The sequence below is a fragment of the Trachypithecus francoisi genome, unplaced genomic scaffold (assembly GCF_009764315.1).
Source record: "Trachypithecus francoisi isolate TF-2019V2 unplaced genomic scaffold, Tfra_2.0 Lachesis_group8, whole genome shotgun sequence".
Lineage (NCBI taxonomy): Eukaryota > Metazoa > Chordata > Mammalia > Primates > Cercopithecidae > Trachypithecus > Trachypithecus francoisi.
Window position 1 is genome coordinate 44,542,259 of NW_022681473.1, and position 25,921 is coordinate 44,568,179.

Below are 25,921 nucleotides of genomic sequence, written 5' to 3' on the forward strand. Positions count from 1 at the left end.
AGATTAATAGAAATTATCCAATTTGAAGAAGGGAAAAAGACGGCAATAAAATGCATGTTATAGGACCTTGGAGACCCATAGATCTAACGTGACATTGGTGGTCCAGATGGAAAAGAAAAAGACACTGATGGAGAAAGTTTTAAAATTCTGCATCTAGACAGAACATCATTTATGAATGAAGGCAAAATACGACATTTTCAAGTCAAGGAAAAGTAAAGAAATTAATTGCCAATAGACTTCCTTTAGAAACATTTTAAAAGAACTTCTTCAGGTTGATGGGAAATGCTACCAGAAGGTAACCTGGAACAACAAGAACAGAAAATCCATAGTTCTAAAATATCTTTTTGTTTTCAAAATTTTTAATGTATCTTTTAAAACTGTTTTAAACTCATGTGTCAGCCTCTCATCTTTCTGCAATTATAATTCTGTAACTGTTATATTTATTGCCAGTCTTTTTAAAATCAGAATCAGAAATGTTTCTCTTCATATATCTGAAGCTGAAGATGTTACAAAAGCTGCTTTTAAACCCAAATTTTCACAAAAGCTCTTATTAGCTTACTAGGATTTATTTTTCCCCACATTTTTCTTGGGGGGGAGCTCCCAAAGTGCTGGGATTACAGGTGTGAGACACCATGTCCGGCCATACATGGTTATTAATCAATCTCCAAATCTGTGTATGAATTTCAGTTAAAAATTTCCAGCCCTTAAATAATACAGTGAAAGAAATACTGGGAAGTTCTGGGTAACCAAAAAAATAAATTTTAAGACAAAGAAAAATGACAGACATAGTTAACTTCGGTTATAAGCACCGGAAAGGATCTATGACAAATATCTGAAATTGCCTCCATGTGAAATGCATCACAGTATCTTTGAGTCCTCAAGCACAGTCACATTTCTAATGAGGTTTGGTTTACAGTAATACTAACTCAGTTCCACAGCACACATTAAACAGAAAGCAGAAGCATGAAGAGAAGTTAGGAAGGAATTCACCTGAAATTCAAACTTTGTGCAGATAATCTACCTATTCATTAGACAGCACTAAACTACAGCTGAGAAAGTAGAAGATTCTTGCTCTGAAAAAAACAAAGGGAATTTCTGGTTTTAAAATGGGTGTTTACCCTCAAACACCAACATGATCTAGAATGCCCCTTAAAGAGACAGGGTTTGTGTTTTTTTTCTTTTGTGTGTGATTATTTTTTAAAAATTTTATTTAATTTTAGAGATGGAGTCCTGCTATGGTGCCCAGGCTGAACTCAAACTCCTGGGCTTAAGGGATCTCTGCTTAAGCCTGCTGAGTAGCTGGAACTACAGTTGCATGCCATTGAGGCTTAATTAAGAGATTAAGAAAAAAAAACTTCAATTTTGAAACAATAATATAAAACCAAATGAATTATGATTAGTGTTTTTATTTCTGCAAAGCTATTATATATGATATAACCAAATATCAGCTGATTTAGGAATAAATCATTTATTTTGTCAGGAAAATATAAACATGCCACTATTTTCAATTACAATTTGATCATCTTGCTACCATCACTTTGATGGGCTATCTTTACATCTTTTAAATGTTAATTTCAAGGAATATACATTCTCTCTGTGGAAGTCATTCAAATATAAGAATAACCATAGGAAATAATGAGTAATAGGCAATGGCAATAAATAACTAACCAGAGCTACAACTTGACATGTGCTTGAAAAAGATCAGAGGTTTGAAGGCTGAGTACAGAAGAAATTTCTCCTTTGTCTCACATATATATCTTGTCGGGGCAATGAGAACTGCTGAGGGAAAAACATTAAAATATATCTGTAGGAGCTGGGTTAATCTGCAAAGGCAAGGTCACAATTAAATAAAATTCCACTGAATTATACCACAGTCAGAAAAACTTATAACTAAAAGTTTTAGTTATAAAAGTCCCTTAGAGTGAGAGAAAGGAGAATGAGTGGTAAGTAATTAAAAAAAACCAAAAATAATAATAGAAGAAAACAGAATGAAAGGAAAATACATACACATGATGAGTTTCTGGGATAGCTTGATCACTCGACATTTTGTGAGAATCCTTCACAATTACTTTGATGCACATAGGGAAATACAAGCATGTAGCTTTGCTGTACATCTTAAATACTCCTCAGCATATAATAGTTCCAGAACTCATCTTTCTGTGGATTTCACAAAAAGAAAACTCATGGCATTTGTAAAATGAATCATGGAAAAAATCTGTTTTAAGCCATGTTTTGCTCGTTTATGCTATATAAAGGTAAATGCAATTCATTTAATATACACTCATTTGAAGAACAATGATTTGGGATAAAAACAAATGACTTTCTCATGTATTTTGGTGTGATGATTATTTCTTTAAAGAGGACACATTGTGTGTATGTAATAGGACGGCAACCAATGAAATAAGATCAGACTAGACCTTATAAGGAAGAAGGAAATTAAAAATTATCATTATCACTATCACCTGCAGGGAGTAATTTATCATTTCTGTTCTTCATTGGTATCATGTTCCAACAGCATGTGGTTACAGCAGATACAATTAGGCAGCTGGCCACAGAAGTAGGAGGATAATGTGCTTTTGATGGAGTTTATCCAAGCATGGAGATAGAGTGCTTGTAATCCATGCAGCAGAATCACTATAACAAAAATACAATTTTTTGTTGAAGTAGTTCTTTCAAAATCATAATATGGAATGCAAAAGCCAACTGATGAGTCTGAAGCAAGCAAAGAAAAGAGTAAGCAGACAATGCATAAAAATGACTGTTATAGCTTAGGTCATTGTATATAAACCAAGCAGATGAAAATACAAACATAAGCTATATGAGCTGCCACATATAGAGAATGAACTGTGCTACTAATAACTGGTATTTAAGAAGACATAATCAACAAATATGAAAATTATATATTATGATTTTTTTCCCCAATTGTAACTATACGTTAAATTATGGACTCTTCCTTTTTCAATTAATTTTCTATTGTATCCCAAGAGAAAAATCTGCACCTTTTCTTTCGTTCATGATTCCTCTAGGGAACAATATACATTAAGTGCCATATACTTCTCAAGAGATACTGCCAGATTGAGTGGTTTTAAAAAATAGATCAAGTAATACGGGAAGTAGTAAAACAGACAATAGGTCTAAAAATATTTTTAAAAATACTTTTATTGAAAAACAATGTAATTTATTTCTGATCTACTTAGAATATTTCAAGATAACTGAAACTCCTTTTAAATTTATTTGGGATTGCTTCCTTGTAATTTCAAAATTGCTTATTAAAGTGGTTTTGGGGGGCAAAAATCATCTTCAGTTTATAACAAGAATACTTTCATTAATTGATACCTCACATGCCTTAAGTGCTCTACATTTCTTCCTAGCTATAAACACAAACTTATTTTATACAACCAGTATTCATTGACATTTACTGATTTTTCACATTTTAAAAACTGCTTAATATATATAATGTACATTCAGTGTAAGTGTATATCATGCTGAATTTTCAAACTAAACACAGCTGTGAAATCCACACCCAGATGAAGAAACAGATCATCCCAGCAGCCTAGTAGTCCCCCTTACGCACCTAGACTCTACAAGGCACCCTATGCCTCTAACAACCTATCCTAATACTCTTAAGCAAAGATTCATTTTTCCTACTATACTTAAATATATAGAGAATCATACATCAGGCAGTCCTTTCTATCTGGCTAATTTTCCTCAATATTGTTTGTGAAATTCATCTACATTATTGCAGATGATTCATTTTCATGGCTGTAAGGTGTATGTGACAATATAATTTAGTTTACTGCTGACAGGCACTTGAACAGTTTCTGTGAATATATGTACCACAGCCATTGGGTATATACCTAAGAGAACTACTGGTATGTAAATACTTACCACTTTTGTTCACCTTTATTCCTTCCTGAATTTCTGGCCTTCCATCAGGGATCATTTGCTGTTTGCCTGAATATCCCTCGGTACTTCCTTTGGCACAGGTTTTTTAGGCAAATTCTTTCTCTTCTTTTCTGCTTATCTGAACATATCTTTATTTCAGTTTCATTCTCCTTTTTTTTTTTTTTTTTTTTGAGATGGAGTCTTGCTCTATTGCCCAGGCTGGAGTGTAGAGGTGCAATCTTGGTTCACTGCAACCTCCACTTCCTGAGTTCAAGTGATTCTCCCGCCTCAGCCTCCCAAGTATCTGGGACTAGAGGTGTGTGCCATGATGCTCGGCTAATTGTTGTAATTTTAGTAGAGACAAGGTTTCACCATGTTGGCCAGGCTGGTCTTGAACTCCTGACCTCAAGCCACCTGCCTGCCTTACCCTGCCAAAGTGCTGGGATTACAGCCACGAGTCACTGTGCCCAGCCAAGTTATCTAGTTTCATTCTTAAAAAATATCTTAGTTGGGTTAAACTCAGGGTTGGCAGTTATTTTCTGGCATCACAGTGATAATGTCATCATTACAATTTCTTCTGTTTTGTCTTTTTTCTTCTGATTTCATTGTTCCTCTCCTCTGCTCCCCCAATTCCACTGTTCTTGTGCACCTGGCTAATACAGGGCATAGATGCTCTGTATTAGGTAGGTGTACAAGGGGGACTACTAGGGTGCTCAGATGTTTTGTTTCTTCATCTGGGTGTGGGTTTCACAGCTGTATTCAGTTTGAAGATTCACCAATTGTAGAAATTATCTACTAGTCTATTTAGCTCCTCTTTAAAGGTAATTTCAGCACCATAGCTCCACCAACTTTGAGATCTTTCTTTGGTTTCTGTAGTTTTACTAGGATATGTCTAGGTGTGGATTTCTCTTCCCTCTTTTAAACTGAGATATAATTCACATACTATAAAAACTGATCCATTTAAATTATACAATTCAGCATTCTTTAGTGTACTCAGAGTTGTGTAACCATCATTAAATCTAATTTTAAAACATTTCATCTCCTCCAAATCTTCCATCCATTCTCCTCTTGTTCAGTCTGTGTCTACAGATATACCTATTCTGGATATTTAATCTAAATGGAATCATCCAAGAGATGGTCTTTTGTGACTGGTTTCTTTCACTTAGCATAATGTTTTTAAGGGTTAACTATGTTGTATCATGTTTCATTCTTTCTTATAGCTGAATATTCCATTGCATGAATATGCCAAATTTTATTTATCCATTCTGTAGGTGATGGACATCTGAATTACTTCCATTTCTTAGCTATTACGAATAATGCTGCTATAAACATTTGCGTGGGCATGTTTTCACTTCTCTTAGATATACACCTACATTTCGATCCGATTTTAAAATTACACTATTTAGGTTATGTTGTACTAAATTGTTGCTTTCATCTGTTTTGGAAAATTCTTAGCCAACATCTCTTTAAATATTGTAACATTCTCATCCTCCTTTTCTCTGGGATGCCCATTTACATATATATGTAATTAGACCTTTCCTTATATCCATGTTATTTCTTGCCCTTCCCTCTAGTCTCATTCTTGCATCTCTCCAGGCTTCTTTCTGGACATTTTCTTCTGCCCTAAAATCCAGTTTGCAGATCTTCTCTACACTAATATGTGAAGATCTGCTGCTCAAATCGTATTTAATTTGGTCTTAGAATGTCTATTCTTTTCTAAACCATATTTTTAAAAATGTTTCCATTTGTTAAAATTTGCAATTTCTTTTCTCTTTGAATTTAGTAAGCATAGTTTTTTCAAAATCTGTGTCTGTTATAACTAATTCCTGGAGCACCTAGAGCTCTGTTTTTATTGTCTACTGCTTCAACTGGTTCTTGATTCATGTTTTTGTGTCCTTGTGTGACTGATTATGTCTGAACATGTTTTGAACATTAATATTTGAAAAACTTCGTGAAAATAATTTGAAACCTGTAATAATAATCTAGAAAGATCTTTTGTTTCTGCAGGGAACCTGGGGGCATGAGCAAACCGAGGTCTTAATCTAATATCAGGGTTTGAGATTTCTACTTCTCTCATATCTTATCTTGGGCACAGTCTTTATGGTCCCAATGCAAAGTGCTGCAAAACTATAAGGGTCCCATTTTGTATTCCTACCCATGTAAGCGACATCAAAAGGGCTACACAATCTTTCAGCTCCTTCCTCTGAATTGGTAAATGCCTACAGGACAAAAGTAGCCCCAAATGTTAGTCTCATTTTTCAGATTACCTTCTTTTCTGAGTCTTGGCTTAGAAGTACTTCCTTATTTGATAACTTCAAACAGATAGCATTTAACATTTTTTTGGCATTTGTAGCTGTTTTCAGCAAAAGGGTTTCTCCATTTTATGTGGCTCACCAATACAGGAGGAAGATTATTCACTGTATTGCGTTTTCCTCCCTAAGGCCCCCTACCTGTATGAAGAAGACAAACCAGAGACTGGGCAATTTACAAAAGAAAGAGGTTTAATTGAACTTGCAGTTCCACGTGGCTGGGGAAGTCTTACAATCATGGTGGAAGGCAAAGAGGAACAAGTCATGTCTTACATGGATGGCAGCAGGCAAAGAGAGTTTGTGTATGAAAACTCCCCCTTATAATAAACATCAGATCTTCGGAGACTCACTTTCATGTCAGCAGCGCAGGAAAGACCTGCCCCTATGTCTCAGTTACCTCTTACTGGGTCCCTCCCACAACACATGGGAATTCAAGATGAGATCTGGGTGGGGACACAGCCAAACCATATCACTGTAACACCTGCCCCAATTCTTAAACTAACTCATTTGTTATGTCCCAGTTTAAATATTACTTCCTCTGGGCAGCCTTCTTTAATCCCAGAGTAGGTTATAATACATCCATTAAATGTTCCTGCACTCCTTGTAGTAACTAATACTTTTTGTTCAATGTCTTTGTTCACTTGTAGATCCTAATAGCCCCTTAAGGGCAGTCTTATCATTTCTTTGTTCACCTCTGTACCCTTACTGCCTAAGCATGCCTGGACATGCCATCTAAATGGTGAAATTGCACTGAGTTACAAAGGCATGAAATATCCTGGAATATTCAGGGACTACAGGAAATCAGTATGATTTATTAAGTAAACTATTTGTTAAATGACAAAAAGATGGTCAACCTGTCCCAACCTTTGGTAAAAGGAAATGATGATGCTTTAACTTATAACTTCCTATTTTCAATTAAAAACTGATATCAGATGCAACTACTTCAGACAAATATTCCCTCATCTGTACAATTAATCACTTCCTGCTAATACAATACATATGGTATTAGAAAGGCTTTCATGAAGAAGCCACACTTAAAGTAAAAACCTTAAGGATGATAAGGGAAAGGAAGAGTATACAAGGCTAAGGGTGTCTTTTCTATGCCTCTGCTATTCTATTATAGAGCACTACATTACAATTCTCCATTTATGTTGGCCTCTCCTTCTAAATGAAAGTCTTTAGGGCTCGAAATTACATTTTGATTATTTGTTGTATTCATAGTGCCTAGTACGGAAGCCCACACATAGGGTTCAGTACATGTTTGAATGAAAAGTGATGTTGCATAGTATTTTTTTTTTTTTAATCTCTGCCATTTAAAAAGGCTTGTAGCCCACTGCTTCTCTAGATTTCTCTCCTCCTGCTCCCTCACACATCATTGGTTTTCCACTGCTTGATATCAATGACTACCGTTTCCTTATATTTCATTTTTCGTGCTGCTTTCTCATCTTCCCCAAAAACTATCCATGCAAAGGCCCCTATGTTCCATTCCTATTTCCTCAAATTATCAGTTATAAGTAAACATTATATTTTAATTTTAAGAATATATTTGTTCACCTGAACAAAACATACACTGAATTTACAAATCAAGGCAGACCAAAAAAATTAGTTTTATGACTGCTGAAGAGGTTTAAAACTGTTACCTATTAAAACTAATTTTTGTGTCTAGGTGACCAAGTTCTACCAACTGCGACTTGTCTTTACAACCCTTCAATAGTATAAATTAAGAGATGGAAAACTGAAAGAACAATTTAACAGACAGTAAAAGGGGGACACATAGAATATGTGATATGCCCTGTTTTCTGAAATGAATAGCTTTTTTTTTTTTGCCCTTTTGAAAAGTAAGGTAGAAAGATGGCTACCAAGTCACCATCTAAGCCCTTCTGTTACGTACCCAATATGTAGGCTGGAAACTAAAAACCTGGCAAATATTATAAGGTATATTCTGAGTCATCGGGTATATATATCAAATTTATTTTTCTAATTTTTGATTTGTCTTTCCATAAGGACTGATTTCCTCCTGTTAATACATACATCTATATAAGATGTCTGTAAACATTAGGTACTTTAGGATTTTTAGAAGATCTTAATGCCAATATTCACAATGGTTTCTGTCAGTGCCTAAGTTAAAATAAATCTGAACCTGGGAAGATTACTTCCTTATAGGTCATTACTCCAGGGGTAACTGGCTGAATCAAAAAGGAAAATACCGGGTCAAAATACTTCATTTCTTATCACAATCTAATAATGTTAATTGACAGCCTCTGTGATAAGTCTAGGGAGAACCCCTCTGACATCTCTAATCAAGAGTCCACTCGTATTGATTATTTGATAAATACACTATTTTGTGCTTATTGCTGTACTTCAGATAGATATTCTAGTCCTGCTTGAGTGTGATTATTTCTCAATTTATTGTCCTTCAACATTGCTGATTTCAAGCGTAAACCTGTATCTATCTAGAATTAAACGATTTTAATATGGCTTAAGAATTTTACGATTCCACTCAAATTGTATTTTAGAACAATTTGATGTTCAAATCCTTTTATAATATCACTCAAATGGAGGCTTTAGAATCAGAATCTTTTAAAATGCTACTACAATTTCTTTAATGTCTCTGAAATTTAAATAATGAATTACAGAAATGCAGAAGCATTATTTTCAGCATGGCTTTCAAAAGAGGATCAGTCACATGAATCTCTACCAACTCTATGGACAGGTTATTTTACTCAACTTCAGCGTTCCTCATTTTGTGAACTTTTGCATTCTCTCTGACTAGGTTTAAATACGATTTCAGTATTACAGATGATTCCTCCCACTATTCTGGGCAACAAACACATCCCTAAAAGTTATCCAAAGCAGGAAACGTATCTTCCTAAACGTTTTTTCATAATGGTAACATTTCCAAAAAGAGTATAAAAGAGTAGACAGAAAAGCTAAACACAAAGAATGGGTTGAAAAAAACACAGATTTTAAAAAGGCTAAAATCCTCTGGGGTTCAGTTTCAAGGGCTGTTGACTCTCTAGGGTTGCAAAAATGAAAGATAAAGTCAAATGGAAGTAAATTTTGAGAGCAATGCATAAGGTGCACCTGGACTTCAATCAATTATGGAAAATATTGGAACTAGACAGAATCCCTTTGAAACAAAGTAGTAAGACATTATTTTATAGTACTCATATTCTGCAGAAGATAAGTCACATGGGAAAAATCTCAAAATTACCTTGGAAAATCTCTTAAGATGTCATTTTGGAGACTAACATATAAACTATCCCTCAGTAAGTTCAATACAACCCGTTCTTTAAGCAATGGTACAAATCACCGTTTCTTTGGCTGGGTTCCAGATGAAGTAGATGGCATATAGTGAGTGCCATATTGTATTAAAAATACACACTTTTATAAAGACAATCACATGCAGTCTAGCAAGATGCTCATCCTACAGAAATCTAAAGAAACAGCAGATGTGTTTCTCACCTCATGCTCATTTTGGGGCACATGTTCAAAATTAAAAAGGAGGGCAGAATCATCTGTACTACTGAAACCATTATTTCTCTCAGACTCTTTTTTTTTTTAACTGAATGCTTGCAGTTAATTTGCATAAATTATATTTGCATATGATGCTACTCCACTGGATTTGCTTTAAAAAATGAGCTTTTGGAACTCAACAGCCTCAAGGGATAGCATAGGTTAAAAAATACATCCTCATTCAAGAGCAATTAATGTAATTTTATGATTGTTTAAAATGCTTTGTTAAATAGTGTCAGCAGCATATTTTGGTGGATATTTTCAAAAAGTCTTCCACAAAATGTTCTTTGATTCCTACTCTCAAGTATCTGGGCCAAATATGTCACAAGTATGACTTGACAAGACAGGTCACAGGACTGTGTTTCAATTCCCTACCAGATATCACTACTTAACTCAAAGGTATGAAATTCAACATACTAATAATTGAGCGTCTGATCCTCACCTCTGAATCTGTTCTTCCAATTTTCTTTGACTTAAAAAGACAGGACCATAATTTTTCAAATTGTATAAGAAACCTTGGAGTCATCACTGATACTGAGAGCAATGGGAGTTATGCCCTCACTCCCCATTATCTAACCCATTCTCAAATCCTGTCAATTTTTTCTCTTAGATAACTCATGAACAAGTCCACTTAAACTGCCTTTGTGTAAGTCACTGCAAATTATTGCCTGAGCTCCTAGATTAACCTACCCATTGGCCTCCCACATCCACTCTGGTCTCCTCTTTGTTCTCCATATTCTAGCCACAGTCTTTCTAAAGGGCCCTTCTGATCACAACACTGTTTAAAAAACATCACAACTGAAATGGCCAAATAGCACAAAGTGCTTTCCATCTTTTAGCACTATGATCTACATGCCCCAGCCATGCTAGGCTTCTTTCAACTCCATCAAATCACTGACCACCAGACAGACATTTTTTGGCTTTGGTCAACTTTTCAACTGAAGTATTACATACAAGCAAAAAAACAGATTTTTAGCTAATGCAAGAACCACTGGTTTTACATAGAACACACACACACACACACACACACACACACACACAGAAGTGAGCAAATCATTGGGATACATCTCAGTGAACTTTTTCAAGGTGAACACACTTGTATAACCACTACCCAGATCAAGATATGGACCACTCCTATACTCTAGAGACTTCTTTTATGCTCCTTTCCAGTCAAAGTCACCCCACAAATTGTAACCACTATTCTGATGTCAATGATCAGATGGATCTCAAACTCCTGGCTTCAAGCGATCCTTCCAAATGTTGGGATTATAGGTGTAAATCACTGTGCTCAGCCTTCCCCTGCTTTTAAAATCAACTGTTTGTTCATGAAATTCATCCATGTTGTGCTGTATTGGCAAGCTCATCTTTTTCAATGCTGTATTTTATTCCATAAATATACCACATTTATCCATCATACTTTCTAGCTTGGGGCTGAAGAAGGCTGCAATGGACATTCTTGAACATTTTTTTTTTTTTTTGGTGAACATATCAACATATTTCTGTGTGTGTATCTGGACCCAGGAGGGAAATAACTAGTTAAGACACAGGGTAAACATGTATTCAGCTTTGGTAACTACAGCAGGTGGCTGAGATGTACAGAAACATCTTTATCTCAGGGCAGTACTTATGCCTCGTCACTCTTAGGCATTTCTTATTGTTGTGAGATTCTTTAAAAAAATACCCTACTATCACAGATTTCAAACATACACAATTACAGAACCTCTGACGAACCTATCACCTATATTCGGCACATATACTTCACCTATGCTCTTGAGCAAATACCCTATATTATGTCATTTCTTCCCTCCAAATTCAGTTCGCATCTGTAAAAAGATGGACATTTTCTTAGATAACTAGAATGCCCTTATCACATGTAACCAAATTTTCAATAATTCTTTAGTATTATTTAATATCCATAGGGTGAATTTTTTTTCCACTGAGGGGTGGCGTTGAAAATAGGGTGAATTTTATCATGTTTCCACTATTAATGCCTCCTGAATAGAGGAACTATCGGTTTTAGCTTGTTACTACATTCCCAATGCCTCTCAGCTCCTAGCATGTGCTACTACTCAAAGAACATTTCCTGAGAATAAACAAAGACATGTAAATGTTCTCATCACTATCTAAGCCCAGCCCCAAAGGTTCAGATTTCAGAGAAGAGTAGAAAGTTCAGGACCGTACTTTAGACCACATGGTCATTCACAAGGAGGAACCTAAAACCAACTGCAGAGGTGGGATCACATAATGAGAAATGCTCTCCCCAAAGACATAAAATTTACTTAATGAAGCCTATTAAAATATATACCAGATGTCCCATTAAAACCTATGATGCAAGTTCAAGACAAATCTTACTATTTCTAAGCAGCACAGATGTGTTTTAATAATTAGTTTCGTTAGCTGATTAGCTTTGCAAGGTCAAAATTAGGTCAACTTACAACAAAAAGTACTAACAGCTAATTTAATACCTAGAAATGAGCTTAGAGCTAGTAGGATTCTGTTGTCAGAGATTTTTCAGAAGCATTATAAGATTTAAAGAACACAATTGCAAATAAATGGGCTAATCTTGAAGTTTTTTTCTTAAGCCATTAGAAAAATTTAAAGCTTAATTAAAAGGTAAAATGAAAACAAAGAGTATTATGACTAAGAGATCACTGGTTTGAATTGTAAACATTTTAAAGTTTCTTTTAATAGCAATTGCATTAGCCTTAAAAAACTGAATAACTGAAAGACTTGTTTTGATTCCATCCAAAGCTAAATATTGGTGCCTCTTAAATATCTATCATTTATCAAGTAGTTTCTTTTTTTTTTTTTCTCAAAGAGACAGGGTCTCACTCTGTCTGGAGTGCAGTGGTACAATCATTGCTCACTGCAGCCTTCAACTCCTATCAAGTAGCTCATCAAAGAAAAAAGCAAAGAACTGAAAGGTAACATAAAATTTACTTTTACTTCACTAACTTTTGTTTACTTTCATTTACCTTTCCTAACTTTATTTCCAAACTTTCTAAAATCCTAAATATGTAGGCCCAGATTTATTTTCCAGTTTGGGCTTTAAAAAGCAATTTATCCAAGGATGACTTCTAATTAGGATGTAGAGGGTTGCAAAAGACCTTCACTCTGACATAACAAAAAGAAAATACTAGACTGACTAAACATTTCTCATTAAAACCACAGAGGAGTCTCACATGCAAATACGTCTAAATATACTGTCTGTAGAGAGGAATAAATTCTTCCTAGCTGAGCAAAAACAGCAGCTTTCATATCTGAGGGCATTTGCCCAATGCTAGGGCCCATACAGTGGGTAAAGTAGCAAAAATGCCATAGGCACAAGAACTGTGCTGGGACAAAGAAACACTAGCCAGGCCCAGTGCACTGGTGCACTAGTATAGTGCCCTGGTATATGGAGAAAACCAAAAGGCAGAGCTGGTCCTCTCTTCAAACCAATTCTCCCTCATGTTACTTATTGGAGTGGAAGAAGCTGGTGGTTGTGCTGCAAAGCAGGAAGAGAGGGGGGTTTCTCCTAACCCAAAACCTTCTGTGGCCACACAGTTCACTATCTCTATTAATATGACATTACTATTCATTTATCTGCTATTCCAGAAGCTACTGCTTAGAAAGAAGAAGGTATTTGTTTCAAGTACCTCAAGAAAATCTATTTATTTGAACATCAGATTTATCAATGAATCCTCAGGAGAGTAAATACCCTCAAGAACAGATGACTCACTACACTGTTTACTCTGTAAGACTCCACTTTTTTTGTTTTGTTTTTGTTTTGAAACTGTCTTGCTCTATCACCCAGGCTGGAGTGCAGTGGTGCTACGTCGGCTCATTGCAACCTTCACCTCCCAGGTTCAAGCAATTCTCCTGCTTCAGCATCCCGAGTAGCTAGGACTATAGACATGCACCACCATGCCTGGCTAATTTTTGTATTTTTAGTAGAGACCGGGCTGGTTTTGAACTCCCGACCTCAGGTGATCTGCCCGCCTCAGCCTCCAAAACTGCTGGGATTACAGGCGTGAGCTGCCACGCCCAGCCAAGACTCACTTTAAAACCCACCCCTAGATGTGTCTACCAATTCTCAACTCATGCCAAATCCTAATCAGGACCTTTTCCCTCCAATGCACACACTGAAAGACCTGCTGCGAATTTCATAAATATTTTCACATCCTTCCTCTGAGATGCTATTAAGACTGTCAATGTAGTGGTCATCCTTACTGTAGTAAACCATAAACTCGGCTTTAGTTTGATGGTCTTCCCAAGAACTTGGCCAGAGGGAAGGACTTGATCTTGTGCTTAAGACACTGGAAATCAAAAGGGATCAACCCTTCCTCCTAGCTAGCTAGGAGATATTCTTCTAAGGGAAAATATTACCTACTCTAGTCTGTATTATTCTTTTACACAATGTTTAGCATAAAATATGAGAACAAACTGGAAAATGTGACCCTTAAAAGGGAAGAGAAGCAAAATCACAGAGCACTTGGGGAATAAGCAAATTCATCTTAAAAGAATGATTATAAATGTCAAGGAATTCAGATAAAAAGATGGATCAAACTGGTTCAAGAGATAAAATGAAAATAGAAATTGTACAACTAAAAAAAATCTGAAATAAAAATATTTATTGGCTAAAAATGAACAGCAGAAAGAATACAAAAAAGAAATAATGAATTAAAAGTAGGTGAAAACAAATTATTCAAAAGGAATTTAAGAAGTGACTACCATACTTCAAGCTTTTCCTTCATTTTGGGAGGGGCAAAGTTTTTCACTTCCTCATGGAATGTTGGCTGTAAAATTTATTAACTACATTTTTCCTCCAGAAACCCAGAGACTCTGTATATCTCTATATTTAAATCTTTACATTCATATTAAAATGTTCACAGTACTTGCCTCCTTTCATTTAAGTGCCTTTCCAGGGCAGAGAATATGTTTTGTTTTGTTTTTGAGATGGAGTTTTTGCTCTATTGCACAGACTGGAGTGCAATGGGGCGATCTCCATTCACTGCAACCTCTGCCTCCTGGGTTCAAGCAATTCTTCTGCCTCAGCCTTCCAAGTAGCTGGGATTACAGGCGCCTGCCACCACACCCGGCTAATTTTTTTGTATTTTTAGTAGACATGAGATTTCACCATGTTGGCCAGGCTGATCTCGAGCTCTTGGCCTCGGGTGATTCACTCGCTTCGGCCTCCCAAAGTGCTAGGATTACAGGTGTGAGTCACAGTGCCCGGCCATGTTTTGTTTGTTTTTATGTGCCTGCTTTATAGACAAGTACTTGGCACATAGTCAGCATTTAATATTTGTTTAAATCTGTGAATGTAAAGATTTAAAAGGTTATTAAAAAGACATTAAATAGGTGGGCGCAGTGGCTCACACCTGTAATCCCAGCACTTTGGGAGGCTGAGGTGGGCGGATCACCTGAAGTCTGGAGTTCGAGACCAGCCTGGCCAACATGGTGAAATCCCATCTCTACTAAAATACAAAAATCAGCCAGGCATGGTGGCATGTGCCTGTAATCTCAGCAACTGGGAGGCTGAGGCAGGAGAATTCCTTGAGCCTGGGAGGTGGAGGTGGCAGTGAGCAGAGATTGCACCTCTGTACTCCAGCCCAGGAGACAGAGCTAGACTCCGTCTCAAAAGAAATAAAAAGACATTAAATATCTCTCATGACACTACTCAAATTTGTGAAGTTTGATAGAATCCAAAATAAAGGACTTTAAGAGGTTTTTAAGTAAAAACAGAGTCATGTGCCACATATCAATGTTTCAGTCAATGACTGCATATACAATGGTGGTCCCATAAGATTATAATACTAAGGGGGCCAAGATGGCCGATTAGAAGCAGCTGCAGTCTGCAGCACTCAGCAAATGAAAGCAGCAAATGAATTCAGCACCTTCAACTGAAGTATCCAGGTTGTCGTATTGGGACTGACTGGGCAAACAGCTTGACCCACAGAAACAGAAGAAAAGCAGGGTGGGGTGACGGCCCAACCGGGAGCAGCACTGTAGAAAGTAACATTTCCTCTTCAAGGTTTCCCTTCTTGTTAAAGGATAATAATAATCATAAATGTTAGAAATAATTTCTTTTAAAGACTAACTTTGTTCAAACCTCCTTGCTTTGTGCTAATAACTCTTTGTTAAGCCCTATCCTAAGTAGCTCACAGGCAAGTAGTACATTCTATGTCCTTGTACCTTAACCAAGATAGTTGTGCTAGACGTGCTCACAGGCATGTCCCAGCACGCAGCCTTAAGAATGTTATTACTTTTCTAAGTCCTTTAGTAAACAACTTCCTCTTTTCCTTTGTCCTTCCATTGCTTTCACCTATTTAGAAAAGTTTTAAATTATTATCCAGTTAGGTTTTAGTTTAGATTGTGAGGTCTGGCTCCAGCCAATGTAAACAAGACATAGCAGCAAAGACAAGCTGCGTAAAAGACATGAATTGCTTCCCTCCTTTGTTCAAGTGTGCTCTTGCCATTGTTCTATCCACAAGGAGCGCCCGTTTTGCAGAAAGTAAAATTGCCTTGCTGAGAGAACTTTTTGTCTAAATGCTGATTTTTTCCTTGCAGGACTGAAGAACAAGCATTCTAACAGCACGAAGCCAAAGGAACACTCAGTCCCAGTCAAGGGAAGTGGTGACTGACTGTGCGATCCTGCCCAGGAAACCACACCTTTCCCATGGATCTTTGCACCTAGGAGATCCCTTTGTAAGCCACACCACCAGGATCAATACACAGACCTGTATTGACCATAGTCTCCACAGAAATACAAACAACCATCAAAGAATACTATAAAAACCTGTACATATACAGGTCCAATACACAGACCTGTACAGAGTCCTGGCAGAGCAGCTGCTGGGCCATACACAGAGACTCAGGAGTTTTGCATACTTTGGCTCCAGGATTCCTGGCAAGGCCAGAGATCTGTCCCTACATACTCTTAGGAGGAGAACTGAATCCAGGAAGCAAGTAGTGTCATTCTGTGGGCCCCACTGGCTTGGAATTCCAGTCAGGTTTGCCTGAGAAGGACCAAATTCCCAGGGGGAGGGGTGGCTGCCATCTCTGCAGTTCTGTCAACTTGATTATTCCAGCCTGCCAGCTCTGGAGAGTCCAGATAGTCTGGACAAGGAATGGTCTTGCACAACACTGTGCAGCTGCACTACCAAAAAGGAGCCAGACTTCTTCTTTAAGCAGATCCCTGATCCCATTCCTTCTACCTGGGTGAGACCTCCCAACAGGGGTCTCTAGCCACCTCCTAGGGGTGCAGTTCAGGCTGGGAACAGGTCAGTACCCTGCAGGGATGGGGCTTCCAGAGGAAGGAGCAGGCTGCCATCTTTGCTGTTTTGCAGCCTTCACTGGTCAAACCCTGTATGACACTTGGTATGAGAGAAACTGAGGTAACTAGGGCCTGGAATGGACCCACAGCAGCCCTACTGTTAAAAACAGAAAACAACATCAATGAAAAACCTGACAAAAACCCCATTCGAAGGTTAACAACCTCAAAGATGAGAAAGGATCAACACAAAAATGCTAAAAACTCAATAAACCGGTGCCTCATTTCCTCCAAATGACTGCAACACCTCTCCAGCAAGGACACAGAACTGGGCTGAGGCTGAGATGGCTGAATTGACAGAAGTAGTAGGCTTCAGAAGGTGGGTAATAACGAACTTTGCTGAGCTAAAGGAGCATGTTGTAACCCAATGTAAAGAAGCTAAGAATCATGATAAAACATTACAGGAGCTGTTAACCAGAAGTAAAACACTCCTCAGCAAATGCAAAAGAACTGATAGAACAGTCTCTCAGACTTCAGCACAATTAAATTCACTTAAAACCACACAACTACATGGAAATTAAACAACCTGCTGCTTAATAACTCCTGGGTAAATAAGTGGAATTAAGGCAGAAAGCAAGGAGTTCTTTGAAACTAGTGAGAACAAAGAGACAACATACCAGAATCACTGCGATGCAGCTAACACAGTTTTAAGAGGGAAATACATAGCACTAAATGCCCACATCAAAAAGCTAGAAAGTTCTTAAATCGACATCATAACATCACAACTAAAAGCACTAGAGAACCAAAAGCAAACAAACCCCAAACCTAGCAGAAGGCAAGAAATAACCAAGATTAGAGCAGAACTGGAGACACAAAAAAACTCTTCAAAACATCAATGAATCAAGGAGCTGGTTTTTTGAAAAAATTAATACAATAGACTGCTAGCTAGATAATAAAGAATAGAAGGATCTAATAAATACAATCAGGAATGGTAAAGGAATATTAATTACCATGGTCTCCACAGAAATACAAACAACCATCAAAGAATACTATAAAAACCTGTATGTAAACTAGAAAACCTAGAAGAAATGGATAAATTCCTGGACATATACACCCTCCCAAGACTGAGCCAGGAAGAAATTGAATCCCTGAACAGACCAATAATGAGCTCTGAAATTGAGGTGGTGATAAATAGCCTATCAATGCCCCGTCCTCCCACCAACAAAAAAAAGCCCAGGACCAGATAGATTCACAGCTGTATTCTAATTCTACCAGAGGTACAAACAGGAGCTGGTACCACTTCTACTGAAACCATTCAAAATAATTGAAAATTGAAAAGGAGGGACTCCTCCCTAACTCATTCTATGAGGCCAGCATCACCCTGATACCAAAACCTGGAAGAGCTACAACAACAAAAGAAAACTTCAGGCCAATATCCTTGATGAACATCAATGCAAAAATCCTCAACAAAATACTGGCAAACTGAATTCAGCAGCACATCAAAAAGCTTATCCACCACGAATAAGTTGGCTTCATCCTTGGGAGGCAAAGTTGGTTGAACATATGGAATCAATAAATGTGATTCATCACAAAAACAGAACCAATGACAAAAACCACACAATTATCTCAATAGATGCAGAAAAAGCCTTCAGTAAAATTCAACATCCCTTCATGTTAAACACTCTAAATAAACTAGGTATTGGTGGAACATATCTCAAAATAATAAGAGCTATTTATGACAAACCCACAGCCAATATCATACTGAGTGGGCAACAGCTGGAAGCATTCCCCTTGAAAACAAGCACAAGACAAGGATGCCCTCTCTCACTACTCCTATTCAACATAGTATTGGGAGTCCTGGCCAGGGTAATCAGGCAAGAGAAAGAAATATAGCATATTTAAATAGGAAGAGAGGAAGTCAAATTATCTTTGTTTGCAGATGACATGATCCTGTATCTAGAAAACTCCATCATCTTAGCCCAAAAGCTTCTTAAGCTGATAAGCAACTTCAGCAAAGTCTCAGGATACAAAATCAACGAGCAAAAAATCACTAGCATTTCTATACACCAACAACAGGCAAGCAGAGAGCCAAATCATGAATGAACTCTCATTCACAATTGCTACAAAAAATAGCTAGGAATATCACTAACAAGGAAACTGAAAGACCTCTTCAAGGAGAACTGCAAACCACTGCACAAGGAAAGACGTCACAAACAAATGGAAAAACATTCCATGCTCAGGGATAGGAAGAATCAAGATTGTGAAAATGGCCATACTTCCCAAAGTAATGTACAGGTTCAATGCTATTCCCATTAAACTACCATTGACATTCTTCACAGAATTAGAAAAACTATTTTAAAATTCATGTGGAACCAAAAAGCCTGAATAGTGAAGATGATCCTAAGCAAAAAGAACAAAGCTGGAGGCATCATGCTACCCAACTGCAAACTATAGTACATGGCTATAGTAACCAAAACAGCATGGTACTGGTACAAGGACAGACACATAGACCAATGGAACAGAATGGAGAGCTCAGAAATAAGACTTCACACTTACAATCATCTGATCTTCAAAAAACCTGATAAAAACATGCGAAGGGGAAAGGAGTCTCTATAAAGTGGTGCTGGAAGAACTGGCTGCCATGTGCAGAAAATTAAAACTGGACCCCTTCCTTACACCATATACAAAAATTAACTCAAAATGGATTAAAGACTTAAACGTAAAACCCCAAACTACAAAAACCCCAGAAGAAAATCTAGGTAATACTATTAAGGACATAGGCATGGGCAAAGATTTCATGATAAAAATGCCGAAAGCAATTGCAACAAAAGCAAAAATTGGCAAATGGGGTCTAATTAAAGAGCTTCTGCACAGCAAAAGAAACTATCATCAGAATGAACAGACAACCTACACAATGGGAGATTTTTGCAATCCATCTGACAAAGGTCTAATATTCAAAATCTACTGGGAACTAATGCAAATTTACAAGAAAAACCATTAAAAAGTGGGCAAAGGACAGGAATACTTCTTCACTTGTGGCCAACAAACATATGGAAAAAAAGTTCAATATTACTGATCATTAGAGAAATGCAAATCAAAACCACAAGGAAATACCATCTTATACCAGTCAGAATGGCGATTATTAAAAAGTAAAACAGATGCTGGTGAGGTTGTAGAGGAGGAACACTTTTACACGGTTGGTGGAAATGTAAATTAGTTTAACCAAACAAGTATAAGCTTACTCTGACTTATAGGGAAAACTTCAAAGATCTACCTCCTATCTGCTACAAAGAGGATGAACTATGGTACTGACTTCATCACATGAATCTGTGAGGCCTGTCTCTAAGAAGAGTGAATTCTGATTATACATATTCTCTTTCCCTCTTCATTCCAACTGCTGGATTATTTGCCAAAAATAAACACTGTTAAATCTGTTTCAAATGCAACACGAAGCCCGCTTTCTTCTACCCCTTGAGATCTTATTCAAAAGTTTCTCAATGTTCTTTTAATAGTTTCTACAATCCCACCAAGAAGGTTTTTCAGGTCAGAAAAGAGTAAGGAGATTTTATTTCACAAGTAAAACATAGCAATTTTTTCCTTCACCAGCAAGATGGGAATAATATGAGTACTCATCTCAAATGGTTATTACGAGAACTAACTAATGCTTTTAAAGTGATCAGCACATTATCTGACATTCAAGTGTTCAATGACTGTTGATATAAGTTATCTTCCTCTGATAGTATTAACTGAATTTGAAAGGATAACATCAGAAGAGTTAACATTCAATGCTAACTACTAAAATATTTTATCTTCAGTACCTGGCACGCATCCAATAAATGGTTTGTAACAATACATTCTTCCTGAGGTGAATTATGGAACTAGGTTATTCAGCAGTGACTAGACACCTAAAACTCCACTCCAACCTGCCACCTTCTTTGCAAACCTCAGGCTCATCTAATTTCCAAACAAACTTTTTCATAAACACCATTCAGGCAAGGTGAGACTAAAAATGCAAATCTAAATAAAAGGTACTTTACAGAGATATAATATAACAGTTTACTTAAAATTCACTTTTCTTATGGAACTTTGTACAGGGACAAATGCAGAAAGTAACTACTTGACACTTTGACGCTTCAATATTAAAAGTTCAGTTACAATCTCTGAATTAGACTTTACCAGTTTTTTTCTTGTTTTGTTTCTTTTTACTCTTTTAAGTATACAGAATAAAACTAAGATGACTGAAAGATACAGTTCCATTTAATACAAACCTTCTTGTACTCTATCCTAAATACTAGGAAATAGAAAACAATTCCATATATGTGTTATGAAACTCCAGATCTGTAGTACAAAACTGTAGCTAAAACTACTTTCCAAAACTTACTGACAGCTAGGGCCCCAAATGACCTAGATTCACCAAGCAGATATGCTGAATGAAGATTTGAAAGGAGGAAATGGACCTACATGGGTTGGGAGGACAGAAGACCAGGAACCAGGATGGTAGTAAAGGGTTTCATTCATGTGGGGTTGTCAGTGGTAGCTAACACGGAGTGGGCCAGGGGAATTAGGGTAAATAGAACCTACATTGGTAGGCGATTTAAAACAGGCAGCTCTGTAGCAGGCCAGTTTAAAGGTGTGGTTCTAGAAGTTTCTAGAAGTTCAAAATACAGTCTGTTCCTTTTGCTCTCCCAATGTATCTGGAAACTACTGTATTCCCTCTAATAAATCTCTCAGTTTAAACAACTGATCTAAATTCAGTTGTCTAAAACTAAGAACCCTGACCAATAAACTAGAAAAAAAAGAACATTTCAATGAAAGTCAATAAACTTTTCTATCTATATAGAGTTCACAAATATGCACAACAGTTTTTGACATCTTCACTAGAGTTTCACATCTGCTCTATTTTGATTCATGTGATAGTCACTGAAAATATATGTGAAATATATACTTAATACTGGTGATATGACCATTTATATCTAGGAATTCCTTTACAGATGATTGATCAATTTTCATCAGTCAAGATGGTCTTTTTTCAACTCTCATGTATTACTAATATCAAAACAGAGGAAAGTCTAGGAGTTAGTCTTTAGCCTAATTTCAATTGACAAAAATAATTACTAAAAAGCAGAATTAGAAAATGCATGGAAAATACAAAGAATCAAATTTTGCTTTTTGTTAATTAAATAAATGATTGATGAGTGCTCCAAAGTCGCAAATCTGGAATCTGGATATTTAAACTTTAAAAAATTATAAAGCCAACTTCAACTAAAAGAAGAAGCCCTCAAAACATCAAAGTACATTGTTAAACTTATTTGAATATAAAACAATCGCTGAATCAAAATGAACTGAAATGACTGTAAAGAAGACATGAAGTCTTGTGTATATCAATCTCAACCAAATATTTAGAAGAATCAGGCAGAGGACTCAATGTTAACATGACTTATAATCTATTTTACAGATTCTGACAATACAATTTTCCATAAAAACGGTAACTTCTGACGACATAGTTTTAAAAACCATAAATTTTAAAAATAATATATTCATGTTAATACCACCTATATAAACTCATACTATAAAGGAGCACATCTTATGAACAATTTGAGTCTCCTGACAGCAGTAAATGTCATCTTAATAAACATTTATAAATTGAGGGGAAAATTTTTTATATTTTAATAATTAATGTTTCTGGCTATATTGTAGGTGCTTTCACATATATCTCATTAATCCATGTAATAAGTCATCGAAATATAATTATCCCCATTTTTCTTAAAGGAATTAAATAGTCTGAAGTACAGATTACTTAGGTAACTTGAACAATGAAATAAGTGGTAGAACCACATATGAACCCAGATCTCCCTAACGTTTCCAAAGGATTTTTTTCTATTAGACCATTAAATTATTATTAGATTTATTATTAGATTTTTGAAAGAAAGGTAACTATGAGATTTTTGAAAGTTAACTCAATAACAATTCTATAATTTTTTCATACATAAATATAAAATATTCTACCAAATAAACATATCTTCCATCTAAATTAAATGTTAAGAGTTAAAGGGAGGAATACGGTATGAACTTTGGTCTTTAAAGATAAAGTTGAGTACTCTTGACTAATCACGTGATAGGAAATGATGAAGACTCTATAAAGAAAAATCATTATGTAAACAGGGTTTCCTAATACCTTTTCTACTGAATTAAACTTTTTTGAAGTTTACTGACCTATTAATTGGATCTGTTCAACGGCCTAGCAAAGGCAATGGTAGACTGTCAGAGGCAATAGTCGTTTTCATTTGTCACAAGCCTGGTAATTAAACTGATTAGCCTGCCAATCAACTGCACTGCTAGTGAAATTTGTAAAAGCAGAACAAAATAGCTTACCGTGCACATGGATGTCTTTGTGATTTTCAGGGTAAAATCTGATGAAAACTCCAAATCTGAGATAGATGTTGTATGGCAATCTATATGCTACCCATTAAAAAGGAGTGAAGAAAGAGCTTAGTAAAAATAGTCCAAAAAAAAGCCCCAAAAAACAAAACAACAAAAACAACCCAGACAAAAACTACTTCTTTTATGCACAAATGATTATTAGAAACCAATGTTTTGCAAACTTTAACTACATGCTAGTTTTTGGAATTATTTATAAGTTTAAGGAGTACTAGTACTATCATTTTGTTAATTTTTCCTTAAATTCATTTAACTTAGACTCCTTGTAAACAACAGTATTTATCAAATCATAGCTCTAATGTGCTAAAGTTTTCCTGACACACTAAAATAAATACTTTCAAATAAAAAATGTTTTCCTGTGTTTCACCTAACATTTTGCCTAACGTGTATGGTACACCCACCACAATTGCTATAAATAATGTGTGATAACAGTCAATACATTTATAGGAACTGCCAACTTAAAAACACAGGCTTGGCCGGGCGCGGTGGCTCAAGCCTGTAATACCAGCACTTTGGGAGGCCGAGACGGGCGGATCACGAGGTCAGGGGATCGAGACCATCCTGGCTAACCCAGTGAAACCCCCGTCTCTACTAAAAAAATACAAAAAACTAGCCGGGCAAGGTGGCCGGCGCCTGTAGTTCCAGCTACTCGGGAGGCTGAGGTAGGAGAATGGCGTGAACCCGGGAGGCGGAGCTTGCAGTGAGCCGAGATCCGGCCACTGCACTCCAGCCTGGGCGGGCGACAGAGCGAGACTCTGTCTCACAAAAAAAAAAAAAAAAAAAAAAAAGAAAACACAGGCTAATGAAAAGACAGTTGTTTTAAAATTCATGTCTATAATTGTATTTTAAGATAGGTTTTGTTAGATATGAGGAGAAACCACACAATTCAAACAAAACAGCAAAACTATGGAGATTCAACCCGGAGAAAAAAATAGCAAATTATCTTTATTTTCCCATTCTGCCTTTTTCAAATCCTCCTCTATTACACTTAGGAGAAGGGATGGAATCATCTTTCAACTACAGGAGTCTAATCAGAAATGTGCTGTAAAGACCGTCATCAGCTGACCAGTCAGGAGAAGATCATAACCCAGTGAATACAATTAATGTAACCACACACCTGAGACACTATTGAAAACAATTTGAGAAAAAATTTTAACAGCACAATGTGTTTGTGGGAGGACTGGAGAATACAGAACAAACTATTTACTTAAATAAATGTAAATAAATGTTAAAAAAAAAAAAAGGAGTACATACACTTTTTAACACCTTGTTTTCAGTTCTAAATTTTTCTATCTCAACCATTTATTGACAGTAGTTTTTGCATTAAGCAGAGATCACTAGAGAGAGAAATCAGCAACCTCCACCAACTCTTTCTGCTCAACTTTAAGGCTTACTTGGTCATAACTGTACACTCCTATCCTGAGCCAAAGAGCCCAAATAAACCCTTTACTATCAGTGTACCAGAGCACTGAACAGTCTTATAACCATCAAGCAAACTGTTTTTCTTAAAAGCTGAACGCACTTTTAATCAGCCTGCTCTTGTTAAGAAACTTCACGTTTATTACTCTATACTAACTTTTAATGCTGTATCCATTTAAGAAAATTAAATATGTACTAAATACTTTGTACAGAGAAGAAATATTGATGCTATAGAAAGTAACAGCATGATTAAAAAGAGAAGACAGCACTTTGGGAGGCCGAGACAGGCGGATCACAAGGTCAGGAGATCGAGACCATCCTGGCCAACATGGTGAAACCCCATCTCTACTAAAATACAAAAAATTAGCCAGGCATGGTGGTGCATGCCTATAGTCCTAACTACTCAGGAGGCTGAGGCAGGGGAACCGCTTGAACCTGGGAGGCAGAGAGATTGCAGTGAGCTGAGATCGCGCCACTGCACTCCAGCCTGGGTGACAGCGAGACTCTGTTTCAAGAGAAAAAAAAAAAAAGACAATATCCTGAACCTAACACTGAACATACTGCTCTAGATTTGATTATCTAGTTGAAACAGACAAATTAAGGAGTTAAGCAGTATTATTTTTTGCTGTAAAGTTATTAGTGAACCCATGTAAATTCAACATAGAAAAATTCACAATAAAACAAGAGATTAACATGGCAAAAAATAAGTTGACAAAATACAAAAGTAATTAACTGAGAAATCTGAACATAGTAGGGCTTTCGTTTCCTGGGCAAATTCAGTATATGTAATTCACCTGAAAACACTGGAAGAAATCTGAATGAGAGAAGTTAAACTGTGTGGAATATATGACACGAATGAATAATCTGGCTATAAATGAGAAGCTAAAATAAGGCTAGGAGGGGGTGATGAAGCAGAACTAATAATACAGCAGGACTTTTTACCTTGATTAAGCCAAAGTAAATATAAATTATTAACTGGTTCAGAGTTAGATTTGAAGGACTGTAAAACTGAGTGTAAGGAGTTTTAATATATAGAGAAGTGATTCCAGAGAGATGATATAGTCAACTGGTAAACATTATGACCTCAATTTGTTTTAGA

General features: G+C 36.5%; 1 protein-coding gene across 4 annotated transcripts in view; it reads right to left on the reverse strand.

The window, feature by feature from the left end:
• Positions 1-25,921, reverse strand: part of PRMT3 (protein arginine methyltransferase 3) — a 131,991-nt gene that overhangs the window by 19,216 nt on the left and 86,854 nt on the right. For 3 of the 4 annotated variants that reach the window (XM_033203909.1, XM_033203911.1, XM_033203913.1), the window contains one exon: positions 23,338-23,424. In XM_033203909.1, coding sequence (XP_033059800.1) covers positions 23,338-23,424 — 87 coding nt within the window. Of the gene's footprint in view, positions 1-2,302; positions 2,635-23,337; positions 23,425-25,921 lie in introns of those variants that run through there. The other variant, XM_033203912.1, reaches the window with a different exon arrangement.